A 25,335-nucleotide genomic window follows, 5' to 3' on the forward strand; every position below is an offset into this window, starting at 1 on the left:
TCGCAGCTGATCGCTTCGGACGCCGATCGTCGCCGCCGTTCAGCCGGAGGCACCGGGAGAACCGACGCCCGGGGCTCGCGAGCGTCGCCGCCGGGGAATCCGGGACGAGGTCTCTCGCGGCCGCCGCGCACCAGGAAGATTTCAGATCCACCGGCGATAGCTCTCTTCTTTCGTTTCGCTCTTCCAGTTCAACGATATTTCATACGGTATTGATATACCACGAACACGCAGCTATCAACACGACTGAAAATTCCAGGCCCGAGAAAACTCACTGTTGAACGATTCCGCAAAATGCCAATCAGAATATCGTCTACGACGACACAACCGTCAAGCCAAACGACACTCGCACTACGTGCGATGTATCTTCGACCATCTGTCTGCAGTCTGACTGCGACTAATTCGACTCAGCTAAAGTGGTGAGCGAGCCACCTGCGAAATCATCTACAAGCTTCTACAAAGACTGCTGTTTCTTAATGCGCATGCGCGACAATGCGCGGAAAAAAAAAAAAACAACCAGTCCGGCAAGTGCTGCCATTTTCTTCGGCTTGCGGCTTGGGCTGTCGAGAGGCATATACTAGTTAAATAAGTAGAACCGCGGACATGCATGAATATAGCGTGATTTTTAAGAAATGAGAATGAAAGGAACAAGATGGTTGTGTTCAGTAGAAAAAAAACAGCAACTTTGCAACTATTGTAAAATTCTTGAAAATGATTGGTTTATACATTTAGATCCAGTGAAGAAGGGCGAGCCAATCATATTAAAGAATTTCAAGACAGTTGCAAAGTTGCTTTTTCTGTAGTCATAGCTCATTGAGCGTTCACGCTTTCACAGTTTTCAAGAAATAATAAATGGTAATAAGTAAGTAACATAATTTTAACAGATTTAATATTTAAATAATATTAATAATTATCTATATAATAGATTAGTTGTACTACGTTACGAATATTATAATAAATATAAACATATTAATTTCTTTCTTACTCAGTGAGCGCTTAATGAAACGGTCGCTGCTTCTGAATGCACTCATTATTTGTTGTAAGATTACGTCTTAATATAATATGCCAAAATAAGCGTTGAGTATCAGCATGAAAAGGTACCTTAAAGGTAAAAGTACTTTCACATGAACTGACGTTTTCTGCGCATTTTATAAAACATTTTTATAAGACACTCAAATCGATTGTTTTAAGCAGGCTGTCCAAATTGATGCTTGATATTCGTCAAATTTTGATAAAATAGCCGAATCGATTAACTCGTGAAAATGTATCTTAACTTAACCGAACGAGGTTTTTTTTAAGAATTGCCAACTGCAAAACTGAAATTATCTTAATTTTCTAGCAACCGTACAGAACGATGTAATGGAGGCATTCCTTTTTTCTTTTTTTCGATAAAAATATTTAATTTGTCGTATCTTAGATACTTTTAATATTTAAAATTTAAAGTTAAACCACAGACCTCTGCATAACGCATAATGTTTAAAGCAAATTAAGAAAATTAACCAATTAGTTTTTTATTTTATGGAAAGGAGAAAATAAAGAGAAGAATAAATAAGGAAGCGCGAAATAATAAAGTCAAATTTTTCATCATGATAACAAAAGGAAATAAAATGCGTATGTACTTGTTAAATAAACATTTAGATAAAAGTTTATAATTAAATTTTAAAACTTGTAGTAAAAATTATATTTTATCATAAATTATTATTTTGATGTGTTTCTAAATTATTTTTACCACTTATATAAAATACTGATAAAAACAATAATTGTAGACAATTTTTATCAAATCTATTTTTCCTCCCTTCTTCATTATATTATCGGAAAGAAATTTTTATTTTGTGAACGAGTAAAAATATATCGGACAAGACAAATAGTTATGTTTTATGTTTTCGAGAGAGTGCAGAATTTCAATATTCATATAATTCCATCTCGAAACATAGTATTTTTGTTCTTAGACTATATATATATACAAACGAAACATAGGTATTTTTTTTTTCTAGACTATAAGCGAGAAAGAGCGGACGACGCAAGTTTTCCTCGTTGGTTTTTCCACGCAACGTTGGCGATCCTGCTTGTAACCGCCGTACGGGGTGCCGCGTCGTTTCATCGTCGACTGGCGCCACCTACGATAGAAACGATGCCTAACCTCAACGATCTCGCGTAGACGGTCGCGAGGATCAATGGTCGTACGAAAGAAACAACGGCGCACGGTGTCGGCCGTTCGATCGGTCGTATTTGGATAAGACCGTCGCGGCAGTGATAAGAGCGGTCGCATTCACCGGCGAAAGATTCGCTTTGCGCGCACGCATTTTCCCGCCCTTTCGGCCGGCCGACATTTTATTTGGTGGGGGGCAAAAAGAAACGCATCAAAACATAAAAGGTCGGCGCTGATTGGCTTACTTTTTGCGGCTTATCTGAAATAAGCCAATGGTAATGGGAGATTTTCCCCGTACACTGGCCGTATGCCGCACGAGTGGCGTGGGGTCGCGATATTCGAAGCTGAAGAATCCTTTTAGCCGTAGCGGATCCCGTTCCAGGTAAGAAAAATCCAAATATTTTTCGCATGTCGCGTTGACAGATTCGCGGGACGTCGCGTGGATGTTCCGCGCGTACATACGCACCGTCGGACCCGCCCAACGCGAGCGTGTCCGCTGGCCGTAAGTCGCTACCGTGCTGCGTTTCCTCGTACGTATACCTTTTATTTCCGTCATACCGTCAGCACACGGCAGCAAATGGCTGCCTGGACGGACGCGTCGTGCTTCGTACGCCACGCCGTTGTCGCGTCTCGTCGCGCGTTATCGAGATACCGTGCGACGAAAGGACCAACGTACGTGCAACGGCGAGACCTCGGCGACGCGGATCGACTCGTGGAGACGCTCGCAGACGCTCGCTGCTGCGACCGCCGCCACCGCCGCCGCTCACTCGCTCGCTCGATCGCTCGCTCCGCCGCCGCCGCCGCCGCGTCAACGACGTATTGACGTCAAGGCCTCCGCGCGCGTGCACATCTCGCGTTTTGCGTTGCATCGCGCTCTAAAGCCGTCCATCGACGACAAGTGGACCTCCCCGAGGAGGATAATGTGCTCGTAGTTGAAAAATCAATCGCACTCTCTGTCATCGTTCCCAGCGTACATGGCGTGGTATGCTCGGGTCGCGTTGCCACTCGTTTTCCCGCTTCGAAATTTCTCGAAACCTGTCAAGAATTAAGCGAGCGAGCGAGCGAGCGGAAAATCTTGAGACCTCGGAGAAGATCTTCCTATTTTTCTCTCTCTCTCTCTCTCTCTCTCTATCTCTCTCTTTTTCTGTCTGTCTCTTTCTCCCTCCTCCCGCGCTCGGAGTATTTTTCTCGGCGAGCTCGTTATTACCAGCGAAATAGATCGTGATGCTCGCGAGCGAACGACCGCGGAGTTGGCGGGAGCGGAGCGGAGGGCGAGATAGAATAACAGAAAGAGAGAGAGAGAGAGAGGAGGGACAGGGAAAAACGTTTTACACGTAGGCGGTTCTTCTACCGACGGTGCATCTCGCGCGCGCGAAGCGCAGCGTAATGTAAAGGTGCGTCCAGACTTGTACTGCACATCGTATCGCGTTGTGAGCGATGGCATGTCACTTCGTGTCTTAACATGCTCGTATAATTCGTCGCCGTGCTATATCGACGCTCCATTGAGTTTCACGAGAGGGACGAGGGAAGGGGAGGCAAGAGATTTACGATATTTTATTTGATCGAAACGTCGTCTTTCCTATCCGAACGCGAATGCAGTGAGGTTACGAGTTTGGACGCGGCTTTGGTGCGCGGTGGCGACGGCGAAGACGCCAAAAGTCTCAAGCATGTCGTCGATCGACTCGCTGCTCGACGTTTTTATCCGGTCCGCTAAACGTCGCTCAACACGGTCTCTCGTGGGTCCGAGATACTTCCCGTTGCATCCAACACGGCGCATCTAGGTCCGTCTGTTTGTTCTTCTCCTCTTTTTAGCTGCACTCTTGTATACCTCCTGTCAATTTAGAAAGTCCGTTTTTTTCATTCCTGTACTCTTTGAACTGGTGCGATAAGTTGACACGAAACAAACGTATATATACTTATTTCACTTCAGCTTATTGCAACGTGTGCCCCATGGTGCGATAATTAGTTCACAGAGACTGCAGGCAGAAAAAAAACTGACCTTTAGTACTGTTGACGCTGCTTGAAATCCTCAAAAATTCTTGCACTTGAAATGAAATATAATTATCGATTCCATATTTCTCTCCAAACGGTGAGGATTACTAGTGAAGATTAACAGTGAAAAAATTTACTGAGCATTAACCAATGAAATTGTAAATATTTTAGTATATTCACTTTTATATAATTTTTCACCTTATTTCAAGATACAGAATCGAGTGCATGCTCGCCACTGCTTGCACTTTTTGCATTCAACATTTTCGTTTTCTCTCTTCAACGTCGAATATCTTGTAACTCATTTTGGGTGCAAACATTTTTGGGAATTTCAAGCAACACGAAGATAAGGATACTGAATGCAAAAAGTGCAAGAAACGCGAACAATTTTTGTCTTCTCGATTACACGTTTGATTACGATTCTATACAATTGAATAACGTTCTTATTCGCGATCATTATATTGAAAAGGTATTAATGGAACGATTTCAATGCTCGTTTTGAATGCTCGATTGTTTATAATTAGATACGTGCGTGAATACGTGAATGACTGGTAGAACAAAAGATATAAAAGATAATTTATCCGATGATCAAAACGCGAAGACGTTCGACGTTCGTGAATTCCCAGTTTTGCAATTTAAATCGTTAGAACGGGAATTGTAATCAGAATCGATAATTAGTCTTGCAAATTCCTATGTATATTTTTTTTCACTTCGAGTGTAAAACGTGCAACGTCGTGTAGCTAAAAAGAGCAGGTACAAAAAAACACGCGATCGATGGATACCCGGATGAACGCGTGATGTTCGGGAACTAAAACCAGAGCGGCACAACGTGTAATTCCGCAACAAGTTCAGATTTCGATTTTTTATGCGTTTTTTCGCTTCTATAGCAAATATGGAGCGGCATGTGTAAAAGATAGCGAAACTTATGCGACAATATTGAAATGTTGACTAAAAATGGAAGAACATTTTATTTAACATTTGACATTCAATTGTTGATATTTGACATTCAATAGTTGGTCTTATTTGTGACGTACTTGTAAACATTACTGCATTATCTCAATCAAAGTTGGTAACTATATACTCATAATGTAATCTTCTACACGAAAAAAAAATGTATTAACCTAATTAGCCAATAGCAGTCTAATTGAAAATGATTTTGATAATTTTTTTTATTTTAATGATGGTATTAATGAAAGAAATATAATTTTTTATTAAAACAAGAGCGAACGTGGCGTATTTGTTTCATTAATACTATCAATAAATTAGCAAGATTATTTTCAATTAGACAGTCGTCTAATGCTGTTAATAAAACATTTTCTTTCGTGTATTGAAATTAATAAAAGCTATTAAGTTTCATTCATATGATTAAATTGGTATTGATATCCGATTTAATATTGATACGCCAATAAGTTTTCTTATAGATTGTTCATTACTCTAGTGAACTTTTCTTTTTAAATTTTTATACTAATTGGAACATTTTTCTAATATTGAAAAAAATTACATTTTTTATTAAAATTTTTTATATGAATATTCTGAAATATTTTAACATTTTTTATTACATATTTTCTAAAAAAAAATCTTTCAATTTTTTTTACATTTTGTAATAAATTTTATCAGAAGTTATATAATAGAATGAGAAATCTTAAAGTATTTTACAATTTATACATATACACAAAGAATTCTTCATGTAGATTTTATCACTTCTGAAATGTTCCCATTTATATAAAAAGAAGAATTTTTTTTTAATTTATAAAATTGTTCAGATTCTGAAGTTTACTTAAAAATTCTAAAAAGTTGAAAAATCTAACAAAAATTTTTATCAAGATACCGTTGGGAAATTTCCTTTAAAAAATATAAAGCGACACAATACTCGAGAAGTACAATTAGATATATGTTTACTTTGACTCAAACTGACAAAGAATGAAGAACGGCTTCTTTATTGCAAATTTGATACAGGTTGAATGTTCTTTTTTCTATAAACGAGCCAATCCATCCGTTCTATTCAGCGGAAGAATTAAATTTCGTTTACTTGATTTATAACTCGCATACGTCACTTACATAGTCACACGTGTTTCTTTTTCGGTTTCCTGTAGGAAGCATGAGCGTTTTTCGGGACACCCTGTGTATAAACGAGCGTCGTGTATCATAACGTTGCGCCCCACGGTGTTTCAAGCTTCGCAAGCACTCGTGGAGCTTTAACGAAGCTTAAACTCGCCCATATACTTATACACTAGCTACAGTGTAGTCCACGTCCAAAGGAAAACAGCCGCAAACATTTTTTTTTTTTTCTTTACTCGATGTACAACATCTCTCCGATCGATTATCCGCAAAAGCGCTCGGTCGGAACAAATCGCACCTCTCCCCACTCGTCCCTGGATCCCCACACCTTCATGTTCGTTTCGGATAATCGGCTTTCTGTTGTGCACGCTAAGAATTACGAGCTAGAGTTATGAATTATCTAAGAGTTACATCACCAGTGCGCTACAAATAAACCCGTGCGATCACGCATTATTTCTTTCGTCTAAAAATTTATTCGACGAGTTTCACGGAACCGCGCAAAAATTATCGGGTTTCTTTACGGAATTGTCATAATTTTGCGCGGGAAACACTGAACTTCTTGAGAGCCAAACCGGAATCAAGCATGTTGTGTTTTATGATTCTGATTAGAGGCTCTCTACGCGAAGCAATCTTATGCCTATATTAATAGCTATCCATAAATATGTTCGTATTGAAGAACTTAATTGAAGGTAATCACGAAATACTCTTCGATATAAATCTTCAAGGCTTTTTGTCAGTATTTACTGTATTGATAATTGCATTGGATTACGCTATTTTACAACAAAAATTGTGTTTAATTTGACCGAGGTAAAAAAATGTTTCGATAGATTTTTTAATATTGAAAATGCTGCACGCACACATACACACACAAGTTAAATAAATTTTACAAATTAAAAATTCTAAACGTATATTATTTTATCGTTATAGATAGAACATTTATTATGTATATATAAAACTTAGATATATAAACTCTATATTTAAATCTTTCATTTTTTATGACTATAAGAATATTGAAATTAAAAAATGCATTTTATAAGGAAAATGAGCAATACATTCATGACTTTTGATTTTAAGATAAAATTAATGTTTTTTACAAAAATGTCAAATATTCCTGCTAAATATTATATTGAACTTTAATTATTTTGAAGATAACGTGCTAAAATGTTTGCGGTATCATTTAAAATATTTATAACAAATGTCTTATCTGGTTTAAAGTTTTGTTGTAAACTAATGTTATCAATCGTGAACTTGAACATATTACTCATTTATTACAACAACAATATGACTAAAAAATTGTCATTTGTTTAATGCTTGCAAAAAAAGGATGAAAATTTAAAGAAAATGAGAAATTTTAAAAGAGCGTACTTTTATTTTTCTTTAATTATTTAATTACATTAAAATTACATTTTTAAATTAGTATTATAAAATTTTAATGATTTGAAACATTAAAATTTATTTTCTGGAAATTTTATCTCTTGAATTTTATTATTAATGAGCAATATGTATAAAGTTTAATTATACCTTTACTTTCTCGTGACTCTTATTATAGGATTTCTATCTCAAAGTAATCTCTTTGCTTACATAAAATTGCGTTCAAAATGCAAGGAAATCGGCTTCATGAAGCCGCGTGATTGAACATAAGAATCTTAAAAGCAAATTTAGAAGCATATGTCGAAGAAATTTGGGCTTCTCCTTACAATCTGTTTTTTGTAATTTCTACTAGAGGGTGTCGAGATGCGCTGGTAATCAAACCGCGTCTCAGTCGGCACATGTATTATTTATACGCATTGGCCCTTTTTGTTTCAACTGTCCGGTAAAAGACGAGCCGACGGGGTGCGACAATTGTATCGCCACATGGCACGATTCGAAAGCCCTCGAAAGGGCAGATGGTACGACTCGGGAGGGTTCCCGCTGTTGTGACATTGTTTCTGTCCCGCGTGGCCGCTCGCGCGAGTGCATTCTATTAGATAAAGAATTACGATACATATTTCGAAAAAGCAGGCGCACGCGCGCACTATATTCCAAGGTGTACGTTAAATCGTGGGAATCGGATGCGCGCCTAGGGCGCCCTTCTCTCCCTCGTTTACCTAACGGATCGGGGTCTTTTCGGAATCCTAACGGCGAGATACTTAGGTTAGTGTAAGAAAGTTATAAGCTGTAGGAGATTCTTCTTTCGACTCCTCCCAAGGACCGAGGCAAAACTTTGTCGCGGATACATATCGACGGGATAAAATCCATACGTTGCCAACGTTATTCAGATTTTCGTAATGCGAGGCGGCGTCCCCGGTGAAAATAAAAATCGGAGTGTATGTAAGTCGAATGTAAGGGGACAGTAATAGAAGCGTAAAAAAAGGTGTTTACGCTCTTCCAATTTTCGCCTCCTAGAAGTTCGTATTTACGCTTTCGTTACTCTCCCCTCACATTCGGCTTACGCTCCGATTTTTATTTTCACCAAGGGTCCGGTAAACGTAATTAAACATTGATCTCTCGAGGCCACAATCTCGTATCGAATATTTCGTATATTTGAAGCTATACACGTCCAGCATATTTTGGACGCGATACGACGGTACATTCCGCGTAGAATCGGCCGGTCCGGTTCGGGCCGTCTTTGGGCCGTACCAACATAATCGGAGAATTTGAGAATTTTTCGTTCCGCTTCTATTCCACGTTGTCTTGTCTCTCGGTAATTTCCCCCAAGCATATTACGCATTTTCTTTCGTTCTTCTCGTTCCGTTCCCCGTTAGAAGTATGCTAATTTCAATATTTTCGTACGTTTCCATACGTACGTTCGTTAGGTTGCCAATGCTGGGCCCTGGGAATGCGCGATGGCTTTGTCTCTCTTCGTCTTTCTCACGCTGCCTATTCTCCCGCCTCTCTCTCTCTCTCTCTCTTGCGTACCCCATCTCCTCCCCTCCGCTTCTACCGCTCCCCATTCCTTTCCCCTCTAACCTCAACAACGCCGCTGCCTCTCCATTGCATCTGTCTCCCTCGATCACCCCGTCTCTCTCGCTCGCGCGTCTTATTGACCCGGACCCGGTTCTCTTCTCCTCTCTCTTCGATTCGCGCCGGGTTACCCGCACCGACTCACCCGCCGCCTCACGATGGCAAGGGTTGCCGGGGGAGGGGAGGGGAAGAGAGAGAAAGAGAGAGAGAGAGGGGGGGGAATGGCGGCGGCAACACGGGGCGGCGGGAGAGACGGGAGGGACAGGTCCGACGCACAGGTCCCGCGATATACATTTTCATTTCATCTTCTTGGCGCGCTATCGGAGACAGAGAAAAGTAGAAAAAAAAAGAAAAGAGAGGGAAAAAAAAAGGAAAGAACAGCGCGCGCTTTGAAGGGGAGGTGGTCAGGAAAAATTTCGGCCATTCCCCCGAGCGTTGATCGGTCTCAGAACTTCTCCATCCGGTTCGCGCGAATTCCAATTCGCGACTTTGCTCGCGAGGAAAAAAGAATGAAACGCGATGGCCAAGGGGTACATTGCGGAGCGTCACATTCCTGCGGTTGTGTATCGATAAAGAGATAATAAGAGGTTATATATATATATATATATATATGTATAAAATGTATGAAGGAAGAAATGAAAATCTCGTCCGCGAACGTTCTTCTGAGTTATAATGCGACTTACGTTTTTCATCGAAAAATTATTAGCTAATTCGAAGAAGGAATTTTATTCTAATCGGCATCGAGCGAACGTATCGCATGAAATGATAGAACAGACCAAGTCAAGTGAAAGTCAAAATGACTTCATCTTGACGTCATGAAGGTCAATGTGATGATATTTGATCGTTTATTGACGTTAAGAATCAAAATAGGGTATATTTTTATGTATTCTTTGGGCGATTAAAACGCGATCGTGTCAGAGAATTAATTATTACAACTCGATGCGTTTATCATAAAGGTATTTCTTTCAAGATGGCGTCTTTCATAATGACGCCTCGCCGTACGATAAATCCGGCCTCGGAATCATTTGCGCGTGCATGAATCGAGCCTCGCGTGGTGGATCCTCGGGGGCACATTCCATTCGTAGAATGTGAAATTTCATCGCTCTTCCGAAGGTTCTTCCGTATCGACCGACGAAGAGAGCGGCCCGTCGTCTCGCCGGTCGGTAAAGATAGCGGGCGCGCGTCCTCGTCTTCGTCCTCGCGGCGTGTACGTTACGATGAGCGGGAAAAAGGGCGTAAAGCAGCGGGCGTGAAAAGCAGGAAGCATCGTCCGTCCGATGTGGGGCAAATTCCAGCGAGCTAGCGAGAGCGTAGCGGTGTAGCGAAACTAAGGATAAAAAAAGGAGAGAGAGAGAGAGCGCGAGAGAGGTAACAGAAGAAAGAACACGCAATGATGACGACGTCGTGGAGTCAGCCAGTCGGTCGCAGGGATAGGTGCGTCTCTTTCTTTTTTTCTTCGTCTTTCCGCGTGCTTCTCTTTCTCTGCCTAAAAGTTGACCTCGAGTTTCAAGGGTAGAGAAGGGTTCGCAGTCGTTTCTGCGCCTCGTCCCCCACCCCATCCCTCCGCGTATCTTACCGGTGGGACTATACGGCGAGTCGCGCGCGCGGCTCTCTCGAATTCTCTACGAACGGAGAGAGAGAGAACGGAAGAGGAGAAAGCGACGTTGCCTATAGCACGACGGCGGTAGACTCCCGCCATCCCCACCGGCAGTATAGCGCCGTTCGATTGGCCGGCGCGCTTAGGTTCTCCTTTGTGAGCGGGCGGGTGAAAGCGTGCTTGGCAACGTCGCGAGAGTTTGCCGGCGTCCGCTGGAAGGAAGGCTAAACTGGTACGGGTGCGAGAGAACGAGAACGAAAGAGAGAGAGAGAGAGAGAGAGAGAGCGAGCGAGCGCGAACGAGACACCCGGCCCCTCGTGAGGGGCGTGGAGGAGGGGAGAAGTGCATGGTAGACAGAGAAAGGGAGAGAGAAAGAAAGACAGACAGATAGACGGGGAAAAGAGAGGAAGAGAGATCGTACGAGCCGCGCGTCCAGGCGGTCTGTTCTCTCGCCAGGTTCGCCCTCTGTGTGTGCGACGTCGCGTGTAGTGAGTCGCGGTAGAGGCGAGAGAGAAGCGAGTCTCGCGCGCGCGTACGCTTCTCTCCAATGTGAAAAAGCTATCGGCTACTACTACCATTACAGAGCCGGCTGTTACTATACTATCACCACTATACTCTCTCTCTATTGCCCACCATCGTGACATCGTTCAGCGGCGTGCTCGTCGGACGTGCCGGCGTCGCTTACGCTCCGCGTCGCTTCGCGTCGCGCCAAACCGAACCGAGTCAAACCAAATCGAGCTGAGAGTTGAGCGCGAAGCCGGAGCACGGTGTTTATAACGCGCGGAACCGGAGTAACCGGCGTCTCGCGGACGCGCGCGTGACGCGTCCCTCTGCGTCGCGCTTTAAGCGCCGCAGAGAGAATCCCCGTCATCATTGGAAAACGCTGTTGCTGCTGCTACTGCTCCTGTTCCCCGACATTGTATCGTCAAGGACGCGGTGTGTACACCCGTATCCTTGCGTCGGCGCCGCCGCCGCTGCCGCCGCCGCCGCTGAAAGAAGGAACCACCGTCGAGCAAGCGAGTTTCGCCGCGGGACGATATAGGGGGAAAGAGAGAGAGAGAGAGAGAGAGAGCGAGGCGGGCTAGATAGAGACAAAGAGACAGAGAAAAAGACAGAGAGGGAGAAAGGGAGGAAGAGAGAGAAAAAGAAGGCGTAAGAGAAAGAGAGACGGAGCGAACGTGAGCGTTCGACGTCGTTGCTCCTCGTCGTCGATGGTGGGGAGGCAGAGGGAAAAAGAAAGAGCTAGAGGGGGAGAGAGAGAGCGCCCTCCCCTACCCACCCGCCCGCTCGCCTCCTCTGCCCGCCGCCGTACCTACTCACGGAGCTAACGAACGGTCGAGCGTAGCGTCGAGTAGACCGCATCCCAAGTATAACGTACGTACGTATATTCACGGGGAACTGAAGCTAAGCGCGCCGCGGCGTGTTTTACGCGCTGGTGTTACGCGCGCGAAGGAAAAAAACAGAAAAGGAAACGCGCGTTCCGCGATGCGAATAAACGAACGCGGCCAAGCACGAGCCTTATAGTGATCGCATCGGTGTTCTTTCTCGTAGCCGGAGTCTAACCGTCGACCGTTGCTTCAACGCGGAGACAGTGTGTTGTGACAGTGGGAACGCGTTTGAAACGCGTGCGTGTGGTGCGTGGTCTTTCCTCTCCTGTCCGACATCTAAGCGTTCGTACCAGCGAGTTCCCAAGTGTGCGAATGTGAGACGGATTCCGTGTACGTGCGCGCGAACGAGCGAGTGAGAAAGAGAGAACGAGAGAGAGCGAGAGAGAGAGAGAGAGAGAGGGTGAGAAAGAGGGAGAGAGAAGGAGTAATATAGAGTTATAGCTGTCTGTCTGTTTGTGTCTGTGTGCACCGTGTGTGCACGCGGGATGTTACCGAGCGTGCGAGTGCGCGCGTGTGCGTGTGAAAACTAGAAAGAGAGAGAGAGAGAGAGAAAGGGAAGAAGAGAAAAAGACTTGTAACGAGAAAGAAGGAAAGACGGACAGGAATAGAGTGAGAGAGAGGGAGAGGGAAAGAGAAAGGGAACGTTAACGCGTGCATGTGTACGTGCGCGCGAGCGTGCGAGCAATTCCTCCGTGAATTTTTCTTTTCCCTCGCTGGTGTTGTGTCACCGGCGGGTAAAACGAGAGGCTGAGGAACGCTGACGGACGTACGAACGTACGTCGCGATATGTCGGAGCACCACCGCGTGGCCGGTGGCTGGGGCACCGCGAGCCCGGGTAACCGAGAGGATGCATCCGGCGGTGCCGCCTGGTGGCCCGCGGGTCTGAATACCGTTTCGACCGATCAACAGCAACAGCAGCAACAACAGCAACAGCAACAACAGACTATACATCAGCATCTGCTGAATCAACAGCAACAGCAGCAACAACAGCTTGCACAACAACAACAGCAGCAGCAGCAGCAGCAGTCGCAGCATCATCCGGACAACGTCCGGAGTACTGCCGCCGCGGCGAACCAACAGCTCTTCTCCTACAAAATGGCCTCCAGCTTCCAGAACCCGGCCACCACCGGCGCGGCATCGAGTCCGGTGTCGACATCCACGCCGGTCGGCGGCGCCGCCGCGTGCATGAGGGGTGGATACGATTACAGGCTCGGTACGGCGCCGGGTCCTGGACAAGGCGCCGCCGGCGGCGGTGGCGGCGGCGGTGGCGGCGGCACGCCGCCCGGCGTACAGTGGTGGTATCCAGGCGGAGTTATGGACGCTGCCGCGCAGAACAACCTGCACCAGCAGTTGCAGGGCCAGCAGCAACAACAGCAGCCGCAGCAGCAACACCTCTCGCCCATTACCACGCAAACGTCCACGCCCCCCGTTATGTCCCCGGTATGTTGCGAAGTACGAGTAACCGTACCCTCGAGAAGAAAGAAAAAGTTCATCTCCCTTTCCGCGCGCGCGATAGCGGTTTCTTTTCCCGCGTTCTTGGCAAGCGGCGCCAAAGTCTTCCTTCTTTTTTTTTTATTTTTTTACTTTTGCGCTTTCTTCAGGCATTTCACGAATGCTTTTACGTTACCGGATGTCCGCGTTTTGATTACGAAGATATTCGTATCGAGATTCAAGGTGACAAATAGATAAGCGATGTAAAGAACTCAGTGATCGTCAGTCGATGCTCGAGTCGCCATTGTTCAACATTTGGGAATAGTGAAGAATGATCGCGTGTGTATATAAATTTGTATAAGAGAAGGATCGTCGTCCCTCTATCGCGCGCAAATTGAATCTTCGTTCGATCTAAGAAACAGTGGTCCGGTAACGGATTTGCGTTTATGCGACGCCTTTGTATCACGTTGTAGTTGTAGATACGTAGGCCGAAACGCGACGACCTCGTTCCTCGCCCCTCGTTCCCCCTCGTTCCCCTTCGTTCCCCTTGCTCGCCGGTCTTTCGGCCACTTTCGCGCGCTCGGCGAACGGACGAGCGAGCGGGTGGCTGTAACACGAAGACAGAGAGATATAGCCGGTTCGACCAGGTGGCCATGCGGCCACTTTTGACAACTTTTCCGAAAGCCTCCTGTGAAATACGCGGCAGAGTCCGTTCGTTTTAACGATCTCTTTATGCCTCGGATGCCTTTACTGATGCCCGTTTCTACCAGTGTAGTTTTAATTTTAATCTCGGTTCGATAAACTCTTTATTTTTTCTAGTTCTAAAAATAAGAAAAAGATGAAAAAAGTAAATTGAATCATGTGGTTGAAAGTTAATTTGCTTTGGTAAAAATGAATACGAGTTCGTTAAATATTCCACAAATAATAATATTAATTCTAAAATTATAAGATAACTTGTCTGGAATAATACACGCGCTCGCGATTGATAAGACGCAAAAAATGTACCAAGGAAGTTCCCAAATATTATTTCGCATTCGCTGCACGCAAGTTGATTTTTTTTTTTCATGCGACGTACATTTTTTAATGCAGAATTTCTTTCTCTGTCTCTCTTCCCGCTTGTCTTTCTCTCCACCAAAGACGGAAAGCTTTGTCTGATTTTGTCCGTCGTCCCTTCTATCTCGTCATAGTATTAGATCGGATTTTTACAATTGCCGGAAAATGCACGCACATTTTTATTTGAGCATTAACGAATCTTGACAAGATGGTTAATTTTTAGTTAGTCAAGTAGTATTATCGATGATTTCAACGAAATACACTTGCTTCATTCGTGGATCAATTCTCGTATGTATTATTCGTATTTCTTTTGATATTATATATAGGCGAATTTAAATATAATATATATCCTATATTTCTTTAAATTAAAAATATCGAGTCGTGATGGGTTTTACCTGAACTCGCTCCGCTGCTTGCATCTGGAAGATATGTTAAGGAATTAAGATCGTCAGCGGCGATAGGCCCAGGTATCAGGAGAAAAGTTAGGTATATCCCTTCGGTTGTACTTAGGGTAGGCTTTGATAGGCAACGACGAGGCGATCCGAGAACGTGATTGCGATAATTGCGATAAAAGGTATATGCATGGTGTTCGTATCCTTCGTTTTCTTCAGTGTCGTCTCATATGCGCATAAAGGCAGGGAAATACGGTGTATTCCCGTGGAAATTTCGTTTATCATCTTTTGTGTTAGCGGTTTTACAGTAAAAAGAAGGAAATGTTATTGGAGAGAGGTATATAATTTGTTCCGGTGCGGTATTGATCGATTTTCACCGATCGCCGACAACGATAATCTCAGTAACTGAATTTTTTATCTGTGTTTGTAGAAGAGAGGAAAGGAATTTAGAAATACTTGGAAGAGAGAAACGTAATTTTTTTGCAACGTAACTTCGTGTAATGACGAGTTAAATGGAAAAAATTCGTATGATTTATCTTGTGTACGGAATATTTCAGTTAATTGCATTCCTTTAGTCCTATAAATTCTTTGGGCAATTTCGAGCTGATTTTTCCTCGATGTAAATTCTGTAACCTTTGCTATGAAGAAAATTTCGAAGGCTCGATAAAGCTTTCTATAAAGTATTCGCTCGTTTTAACATTTTCGGAAAAGGCAAACGACCGACTAATCGGTCGGTTCTTTTGCCTGCTTCGGCTCGACGAGATTCGCGATTGTACGCGGATCTGGATGGAAACGATGGAAAGACGGCGGGAACCCTCGGGATCCTCTTTCGGTTATCTCGTGCGAATCAAAAAGGATCTTCGTGTCGTGTAAAGCTATATTTTGTGGGATATCGAATTACGAGAGAAAAAAAAATATCGTGATGCATATTAGATTCTGTTTTCTATAACTGAACTAGTATAGTTTTGGAATTCAAAGTTAAGTAGATATACGTTTGATATTTGGCGACAGTGAGAAAGAGAGTTCCAATGCAAGAATAAAAAATAACGGATCTAATGTGAGAAAAAAGAACGAGACAGATTCAGGTGATTCTCCGTCTCATAATTCGCATATATACAGTAGAGTTGAGAAGCAATTCCGATTGTCATCGTATGCCAATGTCTGGTTGATTGGGCCTGGATTTTCGCGCGTTCTCATCCCGTCGCGTCCGTCCGTCCGTCCGTCGGTTCGTTCGTTCGTTCATTCGTTCGTTCGTTCGTTCGTTCGTTCGTTCGGTCCGTCCGTCCGTCCGTCCGTCCATCCGTACGTACGTACATCCGCCGTCCGCTATTGATTCCGGGTTTCGTGCAGCCTTCTTCATAAGTGCGTTCGCGTTCAGCAAGTCCAGCCGCGCTTGCCGGTTGATATTATCTTGTTCTTTCTCGTTGCTCGTTTCGCGATTTCACATTAACACTAAGTGTCAAGAGATCTGTTCTTTATAACTGTCCCCCTCCTCCCTTTTTTGCTCTCCAAGCACGCTTTCGACCGTCGTGTGTGGCGAGAAAAGAGGGGAGAGGAAGGTCGAAGGAGAACGCAGATACTCTGCAACTGAACGGAACAGATAAAAAAATTTGTCAAATATAAGGGAACAGAAATACTCCCTAATTGATCTCACAGACACTATGCTCTCTCGTTTTAGGATGTTTGTTTAGTTTACATTGATCGAGACTGCTCAGATTTAAAATTTAAATTTCGAGAATATTGGAAAGATATATCCATATATTTACATGAGAAAGTATATGGGAAGAACGATTTTGCCGGGACATTAAACATTTAGCTCTATGATATGTGAATTTCAAAAACTCTTATTTTTTTAATTAAAAAATAGTGTTTCAATCAAAATTTGGTTATTTTAATGAAATTTTTAATTGAAAAATAAAGTTTGTGTAATTTTCATATCAAATTATGCTTATTCATACAAGATATTTCTTTCAGATCTACAGATCTGAAAATAATTTTGTTGAATCATCAAAATAATTGCGTAGGAAACTCAAGCATGATGAGCAATGCTGCAAAAAATTTAATATCCCAGTCAGTTTGAACGTTCTAATTATTATGACAAAATTATTTTTAGATTTATATCTAATCACATTTTTAGATACTATAGCAAAACCGTTCTTTCTGTCCAGTGAGTGTTCGAAACAAAAGATTATTTTTTGTAATATAAGGAAGATCGTAGCTTTATCATTTTTTATGATAAATAGTATTTAATTAAAAACGGTTTTTTCTTTTCATAAAATTTCCATTTATATTGTGTTAGCTTTTTAATCGATTACGTCGTCACAAAGTACAGTTACTTGAAATCGTCTTTTCTCTTCTGGAAAAAAACGTCAGATCTCCTCTTCTTGTGAATTTGATAGTAATCCGAGATTGCCGTCTTCTTCTGACGATCTCTCAATCGTAATCATTGATATTGACAGTGATATTGAAGTCGCGTGTAAATTTTTTTTCATCGTCAATGGATAATCGAAGCTTGTAATAGTGCGACGAAAGCGGAATCCTGTTCCGGAATACATGTTAGACTATATATGAAAGTTCACGTATGAAAGTTTGTGATGATGAATGATCGGGCCGATTACGCACTTTCGAAATAATAATGCTCGAAAGGAGCGACGTAATTTACACATTTTCACGATATCTCAGCCGGAAACTTTAAACATATTTTGTTTAAAGTTCCATGAACTAAAATGTAGATATTTGAAGTAGAAGGTAATAGACATGTCGTAGAGAAAGAGAGAGAGAGAGAGAGAATCGGATTTCGATTTTCCATCGAAAAGTTACGTCACGTTAATGAAACAACTTGTCCCGAATCTATCTATAAAGTTTAACTATTTAATATTTACTTAAAATCGTATTTAATATTTATATAAAACTATTTTTTACATTATATGTATACATTGAATGATTTACTTTTTTTTTCTTTTTTTAGAAAAATAGTTCGACTTCATGTAACATGCCGACAAAAGAGGAATGTGTTTCACTTCTTTTTCATTCGCTTGGCCCGGTTTCTCACGCGCGTATATATTTTTCTTAATTAAAACGATTTCTAAATTTTATACCCGCCCACAACTGTTCAACCGAGCCCATTACCGAAACTTACGGATCATCGGCATGATTTACGCTTTAATTAACAGGCATGCGGTAACGATCTCTGATACGAGTACACTTAGAATTTAGCGTATCTATAACGTTTGTCAAGAAGTCTGTAAAAAGATTAATGGTTTGTGTGTGTCTATTTGAGAGAACTACAGTCGAGAGTCACTCTCAAGAGAGTCATACAAACGGACACTGTACTGAAAAGTATACCGCAGAGTTACTTTCTTACTTGCACTTTTACTCTCTTTACATCCGAGAGTCATTCACGGATAAATCTCAAGATAATACTTTGTACGATTCTCAACATTTAGCATTTGTTTCAAATGGACACAGCAACAATAATTTCCGACAAGTTTGAGAGAACAAACACTAAGATTTGATTGTCGAAACTAGATTGTTTAATTATTTTAATTTCTTTACAATTTTTTAACTATTTATAAAAAAAAAAGTTAATATAAAGAAACAAATTTACAGCACGAAGTAAATCATTAAATATTTCTCTGAATTAGAGTTAGAAAATATTATAGAAAATGCGCAGAACACTTTCGATTGTTCTGTTTAAAATAGTCTAAAATATTTCTGTCAGTATATAAACTCATTCAATTTTGACAGTTGAAAGGAACAAAGTATTTTCCAATATTTTGACAGATTAATAAAAAATTGTGCTCAGTGCGTTCATATGAATGATAGAACGTTTCTAGGTGTGAAAGAACACCTGCTGAACAAATGAGACCGCAATCGTGGTCACAACCTTAAAGCTTTTTTTCTTTTGTCTTTTTTTGTTTTGTTGTTGTTCATAGAATATGCCTCGTCGCAAACATCTGACTTCCGTTTCCGTGCCCGACGTTAATTTTATTTCCATGCGCACTGCGAGACCATAGGAAACCATATGCCGTAATGTAACGCCTGCGGCCCAAGGGGCATAAATTCTTAATCCCTATGTCGCGGCGAGTGCGAGAAGGAAAACGAGAAGGGAAAAATAACGCGAAATCGTTCCGTTGCGCGATATACCTTGAAAGTCGTTTTTACTCTTTCGTTACTCAGATATTTCGATGAATAGGTAAATTAGTTCTTAAGAACGCTTGCCATCAAAATTGAATATTAATTAATTAATTAATTAATTAACAAAAATCAGACGTAATTAATTAATTAAGTCAGGTATATATTTTATGTAATGCGATCTATTGAACCGTCCCATAAATAATGCGAGTTTCCGGATCGCGGAAGCAGATCCGCAAAAGTTGGCGGTCGTTTACGTTTACATCGTCTAAAAATGAAAAAGAAACCCGCATTACTTATGGACCGACTCAATGACAATGTCATCGATTCTACATAGTAGTTATTTTGCCGGCAGATCTCACATCCGCACGTAGGTCAACTAGATTTCCGATTATTTCTGCAGGTACGTGGTAACTATTATTATCCGCAATCCGGAGTAATAACGGTCGGTATATTGTACGTATAGTACAAGTATAATTGTGCTATATCACGTCTTACACATTTCAAAGAGCCCGAAGCAAGAGCAAAGCCCGATCGGGTATGTGACGTGTATAGCATAATGAATATATACAAACTGGTGCGCACGTGCTTTAAGTCGTGTCTAACAACAAAGAGTCGCGTCTAAAAAAAGATGGACGTTTTTTTTTGTTTACCTATCTAGATGCTTTTTGTCTGCTTTCAATTCTAAGATTATCAATCAACGACAACGTTTGGAAGAATATTGAATTTTCATTTATTCTTATATTGAAGACGTCTGACGTACATACGTATGTATGTGTGTTTTCGTATTTATTTATTTACTTACTTTTATCTATGTTATTATTTTATTTTGAATCTACGTAAAATTATTAAGTTTAACAATGACTCTCCGCAACGATGAGATTTGCGGGACTATGGTTGGAGCGGTAACAAGCATGTAACAATGTTGATATAATTATAATAATATAATGCCAATCTATGTTATTATTATACGGCATTATGTGTAACAACATGATAATTATGTACATAATGATAATATACTGTATAATATTGCACGTACGTACAATGTAATGACCATTGTTACTTGACAAAATCAAAAACGCGCGTTTGTACGGCGAGCATTGTTACGTGTGTCTCATTGTCAATGTGAGATCGCGGGCCGCAGCCGTTCATTAATTTAACACGCAAGTCGTATTACGTAAAGTGCGTAACGACACGTCTCAATTATCGCGGATATATCTTGCTAAATTCGCTCGCAGCAATGTCCTGAGTGACCAATCTTTCGCATCACAGTAAAAAAAAATCTTTTATTTTTTGCTCCTCGTGAGCTAATAACACGCAAGGAAGTTCTCTTACTTCTTACGCAAATTTCTCATAATACGACGATACACCGCATATTATTTCGCGTATTAACAAATATATATATATATATATACACGAATTTTTCTCGATTTAAAAATAGAATGTATCTGTTTTACGATTTAAATTCTCCTTTTAATGTAAAAATAAATAATTATGACATATAAAAATAGATAATTTCTATTTTTAAATTTAAATATCTTCCGATGCGAAAGTGGAAGTTTCTATTTCAGCATTTAAGAGCTTCTTTCAATGCAAAAATGGAAGATTTCTATTTTGAGAATTTAGAGCCTTTTTCTTGTTTGTTTTCATGTCGAAATATAGAGAAGCATTTTCGTCTCAGAAATCTTCTTTGATATAAAAATAGAAATTGTCGAGACTTGCTGTTTTAAAGACGTTAACAGGTCTTTTGCTATTTGCCGCGGCAGCATTTTGCATTGTAGATCGTTTGCTTGGATTTCAGCACCCGATACAGCAGATACCGCAAAATAATCTTCAACAAAATAACGCTCAGAGTCTACAGCGAGACAATATGCCGAGAGGAAAAGATTCGAAGCCAAGGGGACGGATGACAGCGTACGCGTTCTTCGTCCAGACATGTCGTCAGGAGCATAAAAAGAAGCATCCCGAGGAGAAGATCGTTTTCCGGGAATTCTCCAAAAAGTGTGCAATGAGGTGGAAGGTGAGACTTTTAAAATTATTCGCTTTAGTTCATTACGCAAATCTCGTTTTTATAGATATAATGTTATAAATTCGAGATGGATTAATATAGATTCCTTTGCTAATACTACAATCAAGAGAAATGCAAGAACTAACTTGGAAATGATACTTCGTTGGATTTCCCTGTATGTTGGTTTCACAGCCCGAGGTGCGAGCGAGAGAGTGGGATACATAATGTTCTTCTGTCTAAAGCCTGCGGATTCGCGAGAGCTACTTTGATCTCGGCTTCTGAATAAATATGTGACACTCGGTAAACGCCACGCGCAAGTATGGTATTTAAGCGCGTCGTTACGAGCCGACACATCCCGCCTCGTTAAACCGTCAATCTTCATCTTGTTTAGCGGAATCAAAATTATTAATAAAGAAAATTCAACCTATACATGCAAAAATCTTTCTCATCGTGACATTGTTATTAAAGAATGAGTGTTTTAAAGTTTAAAGCATTCATTATCCTGCATGCACGCGACTATACATGACAGAATATGCTGTACCGATAGGGAAACACTTATTTTCTCAGTAATTGAACACTTATCGCACGTGGCTCGATCTGTGAGACTAACTGTATAAAAACGCTAACGCTACATAGGCGGAATGTCGCATTGTGTCGTAGACCATGTCGGACATTGAGAAGAAACGTTTCCACGAAATGGCAGAGAAAGATAAGAAGAGATACGACACGGAGATGCAGAACTATACGCCGCCTAAGGGAGAAAATAAGGGCAGGGGCAAGAAACGTAAACACATCAAGGATCACAATGCTCCCAAGAGATCGCTGTAAGCTCTCATGTTCTTACATAATGTATTTCGATCTTGAGAAAAAATTTGTTGATTAATATTTAAATATATAATGAAAAAATATAGACTTAGAAAAACTTAAATAAAAACAGAAGTTTAAAGATTTTTAAGGTTTTACTCACATTTTAGAAAAATTTATTACCTATTTCCTGCAATTATCATATTATTTTTTAAAACTAAAGTTATTAATTATTTTTCTTAGTATTAAATTTACAGCAATTTCTCAAAACTAAATTTAAATTTACTTTATCTCCAAATCATACATTTTGATTTTCTTTAGTTTCAACAAAAAGGCTAACTTAATATATTATCGTATTACATGGTACCCTTTCAGTAGCAGCAGATATATTTCATGATTAATTTCATCAGGTCTGCTTTCTTCTGGTTCTGCAACGACGAACGCGGTAAGGTCAAAATGCTGAATCCTGAATACGGCGTAGGTGATATAGCTAAGGAATTAGGCAAGAAATGGTCGGACGCAGATCCCGAAACCAAATCTAAATACGAGGCTATGGCAGAAAAGGATAAAGCTCGATACGAAAGGGTAACATATCGAAATTTATTACAATCTTATGCTTTTAACTATTAAGATTCCTAAATCCTATACTACAACCATGTAATATCTGAAACTAAAAGTCAGATTTTCTTATGTACGTCTATATGTTAGAATATATTGATTTCTTTTGTATAGCACAATTCAAATCAGTTTGATCAAATTAATTTATAAGAGATAAATATCCAAGTATTTTTGAAATAAAGATGAGACCTTTACCTCGCAGGAAATGACCGCGTACAAAAAGAAAATGCAAAATGACGGTGCCCCAATGGTAGGAGGAGCACAGGCGAACCAAACTACAATAAAAAGCGACAGCGAAGAGGAATGGAAGGAAGACGACGAATAGCGGATGCACGTCGAAATTTCTTCATCTATCACCCCGTGTCCTTCATCCTGAAAGCATACCTCACCTACTGTACGTACCATTGACCTTAGCGTGAGCGTACTTACACCACCATCACTAGGAGAACAAAGCAACTAACCACCAAGCAACCTACCAATCAACCAAGCTCTTCAACAATCCCCACCAACCAACCTCCTAATTCTTTCCCCGATTATTTACGATAATGATAAAGTAATCCGCGCTAATTATGGTAATTATTTTAAAAGAAAAACTGGTATGCATGAGTGATGCGCGAGCATGAGCGAGCGAGGATCATTGTGTGAGTGAACATTTGTACTTTAACATATTGATAGTAACGATGATGTAAAGCGGCTAGTAGGATAGCAGAAGATAATGAAAGAAAAAAGAAATCAGAACCATGAATAAAAAGCAAAAACGGAAGAGATAAGGCAAAGCCCATACTTTCTCTATCCGGATGGAAGGCGCAGGGGCTCAATCATTGTTGACTTTTTGCTCCGTCGACGCTATATTATGAACTATGTAGCTTAGTTTACTAATGACGAAACGCCGCGGTAATGACGAGCTCATTAGTACGAAGATCAGAAATAGTTGTAATTCTTTTTACGTGTCCTTTTAGATTTTGTCCAATATGCAAAAACCATGCTATTTCGATTGTCTTTTTCACACATTAGGCACGGGAGAGACCGCTGTTTTAGATCTTCGTTCTCGAGAGGGATAAGTCATTGCGCGTTGTTGCAAAATTAATATACTGTACTTTTGGGGATCTTTCTTTTAGTTCAGTTCAATTCCAGTTCAATTCTGTTCACTTGTTGCCAGCGTCGTTATGGCATGAACACGTATATATACATACCACATACACAGACACGTGCAGACAATTGTTGTATATCCTTGTACAGAGAGCTTCATTTTTGTCTTTCGTATATTTTTAGCAAATCGGTCATATTGAGCGCGCGTGGGGCATGGGGCCGCTTTACGCATATTTGCGAATATATAATTGATTTTATCGAGATACACACATGTCTCTTGTAGTAGCTGTAAGTACGTTTAGAATTAAGTATACGTGTATCTTAACGCAGACTTGAATTCTCCGGCGACTCTCTACGTCTTTTTTAGCATACGATGTACTTTTTTCGATATTACACGGCGGTGTTACAAGCCACGAGCCACCATGTGATTGAGCCTTAATTACGTAGCCGATAAACGATGCGACGAATCGAATCGGGAGAAACTGTGTGTGAGAGAGAAAGAGAGTGCATGTGTATGTAGCTCGCAGCTTCTCTATTAGATCGTTGCATATGAGATGTCATCTTCTGAAAAAGTGAACCTATTTTTAATAATCAGAATGTATGTTTACTTTTATTATACGAGCATACCACAATATGATCATAATTATTATGCTTTATCAAATTTTGAAAATATAAAATATTTCATATTATTTTTCCTTTTTAAAGGTATTTAAATCAGACATTAATAATATTGATATTGCTAATATATTATTATTATTACCATTAATTCTATTTTATTATAATTATGATTTCTAGATTGGTTTTTGATAAATTAAGATTTAATTGTAAGAATAATTTAGAAGTGGTTTGTTGTAGACTACACACTTAGATCAAATTGTGTGAAAAAAAAATTATTAATTGTATACAAAATTTAACGTCCGGAATATAAAGCTGGAAATATATATATATATATTTTTTTATATCTTATCTTTAAGTTTCCTGTATTTTTGATTTTGTGAACATTATTATTCATTTAAAAAAAAATAATTTTAAGGAATAATATTTAATATTCCTTAATAAAAAATTTAATTGAATATTAAATTAAATTGAGTTTTCTCGCGGTTATTCTATACCTTTATATTTTTTCGGAAATTAAAAATGCGTTGATATACATATAAAATCGACATTTCATGTGCAGGGACCTAATATAAAATCAAAATTAGTAGCATGATATTCTTCTGGAGCAGCGCCAAGTTCTAATGCTTGTTTATAAAAAAAAACGACGACTATTGTATTCACGAAAACGAAATTCCAATTTTTTTTTTATCGTAGCATTCGCGCTGTTTCAAGGCTGCCGGCGGCCTGGCAGCCAATAAAATTTTGTCTCTTGTCTAACAAATTCGACCGCAACTCCACGTCCATTTTAACACGTTTAATTATTAACTTTAAATTTGAATTTGATAATACCAACAGAACCATGTTTATTTTCTTTATTTTTCTTTAAGGCTACAGTCGCAGGAGCGTTAAAATAAAGTAATGATGATACGATGAATATTAAGCAATGTTCGTCCTAATTGACGCACGACTCTCGTACGATCGTAGCCTTAATGCATCGTGAAAGGTATTTTGTATTTTCTTCTCTGTTTGACTTTTTCTCTCTCTCTCTCTCTCTCTCTCTCTCTCTCTCTCTCTCTCTCTCTCTCTCT

The 25,335-nt window shown here is 40.5% G+C and overlaps 1 protein-coding gene across 1 annotated transcript; it reads left to right on the plus strand.

Annotated features, from left to right (window-relative positions):
• Nucleotides 1-12,702: 12,702 nt before the first annotated feature.
• On the plus strand, nt 12,703-23,749 carry LOC108778055 (high mobility group protein DSP1). Its single transcript, XM_018545123.1, has 5 exons — nt 12,703-13,561; nt 20,933-21,151; nt 21,800-21,963; nt 22,354-22,528; nt 22,764-23,749. Exons 1-5 carry the CDS (start codon nt 12,908-12,910, stop codon nt 22,884-22,886), a joined length of 1,335 nt encoding a protein of 444 aa, XP_018400625.1. The 5' UTR covers nt 12,703-12,907; the 3' UTR covers nt 22,887-23,749.
• Nucleotides 23,750-25,335: the final 1,586 nt, after the last annotated feature.

This window comes from Cyphomyrmex costatus, unplaced genomic scaffold (genome assembly GCF_001594065.2).
Source record: "Cyphomyrmex costatus isolate MS0001 unplaced genomic scaffold, Ccosl1.0 scaffold474, whole genome shotgun sequence".
Taxonomy (NCBI): Eukaryota; Metazoa; Arthropoda; class Insecta; order Hymenoptera; family Formicidae; genus Cyphomyrmex; species Cyphomyrmex costatus.

What these genes read in the sequence shown, in the direction of transcription:
- LOC108778055 (XM_018545123.1), top strand. Translation starts at nt 12,908, where the DNA reads ATGTCGGAGCACCACCGCGTGGCCGGTGGCTGGGGCACCGCGAGCCCG. An exon ending in AATGCTCCCAAGAGATCGCT is followed by an intron (nt 21,964 to 22,353) that starts GTAAGCTCTCAT and finishes TAATTTCATCAG; the next exon opens with GTCTGCTTTCTTCTGGTTCT. An exon ending in ATAAAGCTCGATACGAAAGG is followed by an intron (nt 22,529 to 22,763) that starts GTAACATATCGA and finishes TTTACCTCGCAG; the next exon opens with GAAATGACCGCGTACAAAAA.